This window comes from Penaeus chinensis, chromosome 43 (assembly GCF_019202785.1).
Source record: "Penaeus chinensis breed Huanghai No. 1 chromosome 43, ASM1920278v2, whole genome shotgun sequence".
Classification (NCBI taxonomy): domain Eukaryota; kingdom Metazoa; phylum Arthropoda; class Malacostraca; order Decapoda; family Penaeidae; genus Penaeus; species Penaeus chinensis.
In genome coordinates this window covers 14,929,185-14,936,684 of record NC_061861.1, presented here as the reverse complement: position 1 = coordinate 14,936,684, position 7,500 = coordinate 14,929,185, and the positions used below count along the sequence as shown (strand labels likewise).

The 7,500-nt window shown below is 41.5% G+C and overlaps 2 protein-coding genes across 2 annotated transcripts in view; one reads left to right on the top strand and one right to left on the bottom strand.

Annotated features, from left to right (window-relative positions):
- Nucleotides 1-1,134: 1,134 nt before the first annotated feature.
- Nucleotides 1,135-3,596, top strand: LOC125024577 (kappaPI-actitoxin-Avd3d-like). The gene is made up of 4 exons (XM_047612383.1): nucleotides 1,135-1,188; nucleotides 1,347-1,403; nucleotides 1,721-1,811; nucleotides 3,412-3,596. Coding segments are annotated over exons 1-4 (228 nt in total). The 5' UTR covers nucleotides 1,135-1,187; the 3' UTR covers nucleotides 3,491-3,596.
- Nucleotides 3,597-7,347: 3,751 nt separating this feature from the next.
- LOC125048359 (C-C chemokine receptor 1-like protein 1) overlaps nucleotides 7,348-7,500 on the bottom strand; it is an 11,074-nt gene continuing 10,921 nt past the window's right edge. The window contains exon 8 of the mRNA XM_047647023.1: nucleotides 7,348-7,500. This exon is cut by the window's right edge and continues 1,046 nt beyond it. The gene's annotated coding sequence lies outside the window, so the exon portion shown is untranslated.

Genomic DNA, 7,500 nt, shown 5'->3' with positions numbered 1-7,500 from the left:
ACATATACATATATGTGTATATATATATCTGTATGTATATCCGCATCAACCCTCCGCTTCCAACCACAAGGATTCCTACTGTTAGGCCGCCAGGCGGGAGTCCATCTGTAACTCCTCGTGAAGCCACAACTTCCTAGGTCGTCCCACGGGCTTCCTCCAGCCAGGATTGTGTCGTGAAGAGAGACAACTGATGAACAGGGTCCTTCACAGGGAAATGAGCTAGGTGCCTGTATAATCTAAGTTGGCGGTCCCGGTTTGTGCAAGTAACAAATCCTTTGCTTCTATGCCGGTCTCACGGTGTAGCCATCGGTTGGACACGTGGTCCTGCCAACTGTACCCCATGCTCCGGCGCAAGGACCTGTTGTGAAAGGCATCAGGGTACTAGATAGCGTCCACTCTTCACTTCCACGAAGAAAAACGGATAGTTACGTTCATGACTCCTTTTCTTTTTACCTATCTTCGTCTCTATCTATCTATCTATCAGTATTTCTGTTTTTTTTTTTTTTCTTTTTCTCTCACTGTCTCTATCTCTATTTCTCTGTACTGTACTGATAGATAAACACTAAAATATACTAAGCAGATAGACTCAGACAGACACACACACACACACACAACCACACACACACACACACACACACATATATATATATATATATATATATATATATATATATATGCTTAGTATATTTCGGTGTGTGTGTGTAGTACACACACACGCACACACACAGCACACACACACACACACAGATGTATATATAGTGGCTAAAAAACATACCTCAGGGGGAAACGCCGCATGGAGTCTTACCTGACACGTTATTACGTTATTATTCTTGTATGGCCAGCATGTATAGATAGATAGAAAGAGAAACAGGGGAAGAAAGAAAGAAAGAGATGGAGTCATAGACAAGCAGAGGAATAGCCAGACACATAAACAGACTGGGGTGTGGAGATTAAATAGCACGTTGCACTACCACCGCGTAAAAAGGGAACACCAAACAACATTTTCTTACTCAGGATCTTTAGATGATTTTGTTTGAAAAAGAACAGTAAAGTTTGGCGTTCTTTTAAACTTATGTTTGGTCTTACAATACCACGACCCAAGGCCACTGTAACTTCAAACTATATAAGTGCTTGCTGTCTATTACGAAGCAATCACGGCATCACAGACATCCAAACAAGTCATCAACAGTAAGATCAACAGTTCCCCTATTTATACGAATAAAGAAATATAAAGCATATCTAAATTTTGAGACAGATTCTTCACGTGTGTTTCTCCTTAATGTTCGAATACCTGGCTGTTAAATTCCACATGATATGATTACACATAACATTTTGATTATTTTCAGTGAGGTTTGTGTTAATGATGTTCCTGGCAATAGAGATTGTTGGAGGAGAAGGTAGAGGTAAGATTCTTGCAGTTGTCATGTTCTCCATCTGCGTATTTCATTATGTTTTTTTAGTCAATACAAATATACATAGCAGTGTTTATCTGCTTAGCATATTCCAGTATAGTATATTTCAGTGTCTATCTGATTAGTATATTCCTGTGTCTATCTGCCTAGTATATTTCAGTGTCTATCTGCTTAGTATATTTCAGTTTAATCAAATGGCTTTCCTCCTTAACACTGATATTTCTCAGACTCAAGTAAAAATCGTTAATGCGCTTTCCGGATTTTGCCTTAGGCTGGAAAGGTACCAAATGTTGTGTATTCTCCAACAGACCCTGCCTGCGACGCCGAGCCGATAGAGGGCAATTGTGGTGAAGCTCTACTAAGGTATTTCTACGACTCGACGAGAGATAATTGTATGGGGTAAGTACCTTAAGTATTTTTGGTTTTTGTTTTGCCATTGCTTGTTTGTATTTTTAGTGCTATCTAGGTGTTGGTTGTAATCCAGGTCATTTCCTGTGGCAAAGTGTATAGGGCGCAGCTTAGCCGCTTCCTTGGTGGTCAGGAAAACGCCATGGAAATTTTCTCAACTACTAGTATAACAGAACTGCCTAGCGAGTGCATTAGCAATGTCTCTAGGATAATCAAAAATAGTTCCTACATGGATCATGTTTCTAGCTTTGCAAGATATATTTTTATTGTTCAATTTGTTGACATTGGACCAATCCTGTGATGTTCGTGTTACTATTTATTGCAGAGGCGAAGCCCCGCCAGGAGTCTCTCTTTGCTTGTCTAATTGCTCTCCGAGCCGTAGCTCTAGCTAGTTTATAATTGCGAAAGTTCTCGCTACTGATGTTTTTGGAAAGCCTGTAGGCTCTTTTGCGTTCATACAGCGCCCTGAGGCAATCTGCTGCACACCATATACTATACAATTTTGAGCATTGTTTACCTTATCACCAATGGTCCCTCCAACAACTTTTTATGGATTTAGCTGCTAAATCTTAATATTTAATTCTGTGATAGTTTGCTTTAGTTATTTCCTTATCTTCAGCTTCAAACTGCTGACTGACATTTCAGTTCGCACTCTTAGCCTGAGGCCGTTCTAATGAAGGGACCAGAAAACCCATAAAGATTGTGAACAGAGAGAGTATAGAAAACCTGGTTGGGTTCTCTAGTACCAAATGGGGTTAAAATTATATGAACAACTCCTTTCCGCCGAACAGGCGAAACACGCCCCAAGCGAATATGGGAGCCCACATGGGAAGTCCGGCAGCCCTAGAAAGGCGCACGGTGAAAATAATTCAGATATAAGGAAAACTACGAAAAGACGCCGCAGACTTTTGGGCTTGCCTACCTGGAGGTCAAAGCCCACAAGGGATGCCCTGGGAAGAGTGCAGCCTGTGTGCGTGTGTGTATGTGTGTGTGTATGTGTGTGTGTGAGCGTGTGTATTTATGCTGTAATGAGGATTTCTGGCTCCTCGTGTCAACACTCCATTCCTCATCGCTGGACATGGTATAGCGAAATGGGTACTGTGGCCAGGGAGATCGACCACATCCTTGTTAGTACTCGCTGGAGGATCCCCCAAAACTGTAGGGTTTATCGGAGTGCCGAGTTCTGTGGCACTGCGGGCCTGAGGTGGAGTGCTGACAACACTCGCTGTAGGCTCGTGTCATCTGCAAAATCAAAGCCAATGCAGTGAGAAGTGCAAGATGTAAATACAGTTTTATTGAATGTGATTTTTTTCTTGAAAAACTCAGAAGCCATAGTGTCAGCCGAGACGAGGGGTCCGGGCTCCAGGGCAACTCTCGCGGCACAAGATTTAATTTGTTGCTGCTGCATTAAGAGATGGTGTGAGCCCAAACAAGATCTCTAGCACAAGTGAATGTGTGCATGCTATTTATCCAATATACCAGTATACCAAATATAGTATACCGCATTAGTCTATAATGTGGATGTTACGGTTAAAAATTATATCGGTTTGCTTCAAAAATATCCCTGTTAATTTGCACTCTTTCCTTCTAGATTCATCTTCCGCGGTGGTGGCGACAGCCCTAACAACTTCATGACTTTGGAAGAATGCGAAAAAGCCTGCCTATCGTAACAACAGCATTGGAAATGAAACGGAAAAGGAAGAGGATTGACCATTTTACGGAATGAGAGAAGTGCAGTATTATGTTGTTACATGGGAGACAAAAATAAATTTCTGAATGGACGATTGTGATTTATTACTCTTTAAGATGAGCATCATCGTTGGCAAAACAGTTTTTTGTACCACTGCATATATATACATACATATATATATAAATGTATATATATGTATACACACACATATATATATATACACGAAGGGGGATATGCAGCAATATCGTTGGCAAAAGTTATGCTCGTAATAATAGAAGACGAAGCTTGTAATGTCCCAAGGAGAATGTAATATCTGGAGGGGGGACTAAAGTATTTGTCCTCTCGGGTCGTAAATCAATTTACTCATTTTTTATGCCCGACATTGCCCAAGACAATAATTTAGATGGTTGACTGTGGAAATCTAGCGAAGTTAATCTTAATTGTTGGAAGTATTTAAAATTGCCTTATGTACACCACAGTTCATAGGTTCTTATCTTTATAAAAGGACCGGGTGTATATTGTGCACACGCGCAAACATGCACGCACACACGTACTCGCACACACACATATACACATAAACATACAGACATCTATTTATATGTACATACATACATACATATCTATCTCTCTCTCTCTCTCTCTCTCTCTCTCTCTCTCTCTCTCTATATATATATATATATATATATATATATTTAATATATAAACACACACTTTGTGTGTGTGTATGTACATATATATATATATATATATATATATATATATATATATATTTATATATATACATATATAGATAGATATAGATATAGATATAGATATGTATGTATGTATGTATGTACGTATTAGTAGATGTGTGTGTATGTCTATGTGTATATGTGTGTGTGCGAGTACGTGTGTGCGTGCATGTTTGCGCGTGTGTGTGTCGGGTTTATATACACATTCATATATATATATGTGTGTGTGTGTGTGTGTGTGTGTGTGTGTGTGTCCATGTGTATATGTGTGTGTGTGTGTGTGTGTGTGTGTGTGTGTGTGTGTGTGTGTGTGTGTGTGTGTGTGTGTGTGTGCATGTTTACACGTGTGTGTGTCGGGTTTATGTACGCATTCATACATGTGTGTGTGTGTGTGTGTGTGTGTACATTATATGTGATTGTAGGAAAAATATATACAGTTTATATATATATATATATATATATATATATATATATATACATATACATATATGTGTGTGTGTGTATGTGTGCGTGTGTGTGTGTGTGTGTGTGTAGGTGTGTGTGTGCCTGTGTGCATGTGTGCCTGTGTGCGTGTGTTTGTATGTGTGTGTGTATGTGTGTGTGTGTGTGTGTGCGTGTGTATTTATGCTGTAATGAGGATTTCTGGCTCCTCGTGTCAACACTCTATCCCTCATCGCTGGACATGGTATAGCGATATGGGTACTATGGCCAGGGAGATCGACCACATCCTTGTTAGTACTCGCTGGAGGATCCCCCAAAACTGTAGGGTTTATCGGAGTGCCGAGTTCTGTGGCACTGACCATGGACTGGTCGTGGCTGCCCTTTAGGTTCTCTTCATAACTTCGTGTCTCTCTATGGTGTTTCTCTTGAATAGATTGAGGGAGGAGGAGGGTGCAGGGAGGTTCGCCACAGCCATCTCTGATCGATTCACAGTACTCGAAAATTTGACGGAACCTGTAGCTCTGTGGGATTCCTTTAAGCGCGAAACATTCGGCACAGCACTGGAGTCCAGTTCATTCCGATGCCTTTTAGAGAGGGCTGTGGTCATCCTTCTCTGGAAGGTAAAGGAGATCAATGGAATTGCAGCAACTACCGTTGCAAGGATTTTGCTCAAATTCTCTTGAGACGATTCTATGACCATCTACTAAGTCACCAGAGACCGGAGCAATCTAGATTCACTCCTGGCAAGTCCACAATAGACCGTATCCTAGCACTTTGGGGCACTGTGGAATGGTGTTGTGAGCTTGGACGTGGGCTGCATGCAGACTACATCAAGAAGCTAAGAGTCGGTGCATCGCAAATTACAAGGGGAATTCTGGCAAGGATTATTAGACTAATAGTAAGCCTTTATGAACCTTGACTTTGCTGACGATGTTGCTATTATATATGAATCTCCGGAATCGCTGGTGCCAGCTCTTGATGCATTCAGCAATGAGGCAAAGTCCTTGGGCCTAGAGGTCTCCTGGACCAAGCCCAAGATCCAGGATTTTAGGGACCTGTTAAGGTAACCTGTCAAAACATGCTTGCAATGAGGACTTTGAAGTCACAGAGAGCTTTATATATCTTAGGAGTGCAGTCCATGACTCTTGGCTGTCAGACCAGGAAATCGGTAGATGGGCTAGTCTGGCAGCAGGAACCATAAACTCAGTCGACAAGAGTATTTGGAGATCCCGGTACTGGTGCAGAAGGACCAGACTACGTGTTTTCAAGGCTATGATACTGCCAGTTTTGTTTTATGGAAGTGAAACCTAGACGCTATCATGTGCCTTGGATTCGCGTGTTCATGCCTTTTGTAACGTTTATGCTGAATCATGTGATGACACCGTGAGAACGGAATAGGACCTGTTGCTTGCATAATCTGGGATCGCCCTGTATATGAACCTACCCATCAGGCGGTCTCTTCACAAAACAATCCTGGGTGGAGGAGGCTTGGGCAGATTCTACACATACAGCCTCGGAACATACCTCTGGGATTCCAAGATAGCTGTGGCCGCCTCTGCTATCTTGGCCAGCTAGAGATGGACCGAGGGCCTGCCTGACGGCTCGGCTTGAGGGACCCTCGTGGCTGGAAGCGAGGGGTGGATGCACCCCAATGATTGACATATATATGAGTGTGTGTGTGTGAATAGATAGATATAAATATGATAGATAGATAGGCATATACATACAAATGAGAGCAACTTTGCGTGGGAGAGTGTGTTACTGTGTGCATCAGATAGATAAGTAATTGCACCTTTGCGTTCCTGTTTCCCACAAACTCAAATCTAATGACGCCAAAATAGACGATAGTGTACCAAAATCCAGAAACCCAGCTCTTGTATGCATTGTATAAATCGAGGTTCTTCTCTGTCTCCAGGCAGAGGGGTCTTTTCCATTCTATTACAAAAAATGTCTTGATTTTTACACATCGTAACTCTTAAGACAGCAGCAACTGTATGAGTTTGTTTAAAAACCGGCATGTAATAGTTTTAAGATGGAATGGACATTTTTCTTATCGGCATAAGCAGTCAACAGTTAGTTTAAAAGAATCATAAACTGTAAAAGAAAAGAACTGCACAAATCGGAAAGTATTTATTTAAGTACATATACTGTATACATGGAGCTTTTAAACACCCCTTCATATACCCGCACAATTGTACGCACGCACACACGCACAAACAAACAAACACACAAAACACAACTCACCCGTTAGTTGCAAGTGGTGCTAATGCTACTTCACAAATCACTGGCGTTTTTATTAGTATTTTGATGCATTTTCATGCGTTTTTTACTTCTTTTTTTTTTAGTTATTAGCTATCACCATCGACAGCGCCCTTTGTTGTTCCATTCCAGAAGGCGATCCTCTCCTGTTTCTTGTTCGGGAGGAAAAATTACATATATGTTTATACAGCTACACAATATGCAAATAGATTTCGTATATATAAATATATATATTTCTTTTTTTATACGGCCATTCATTCCACTGCAGGACACAGGCCTCTCAATTCACTATTCACTATCGGCGCGCTAACGCTTGTGACACGGCGGTGACTTCCCCTACGACACCTGCGTTTGACTTCTCAAGGCGATATGTCGTTTTATCGGCCTCGAGCCAGCAGTCAGAGCGCAAATATTTTTTACGACCTCTGTGACGGGGAATTGAACTCGGGACCACAAGGGCCGGAGGCCAGTGCGCTAACTACTGGACTATCGCGGCACAAGTATATATATACATATATATTTGTATATTGGCACGCTGTGGCTGTATATCTTGGCCATG

Excerpts from the sequence above, each read along its gene's own strand:
- LOC125024577 (XM_047612383.1), top strand. Across the intron at positions 1,404-1,720 it reads TGTTGGAGGAGAAGGTAGAG|ACCCTGCCTGCGACGCCGAG; the intron begins GTAAGATTCTTG and ends ATTCTCCAACAG. Across the intron at positions 1,812-3,411 it reads ACGAGAGATAATTGTATGGG|ATTCATCTTCCGCGGTGGTG; the intron begins GTAAGTACCTTA and ends CTTTCCTTCTAG.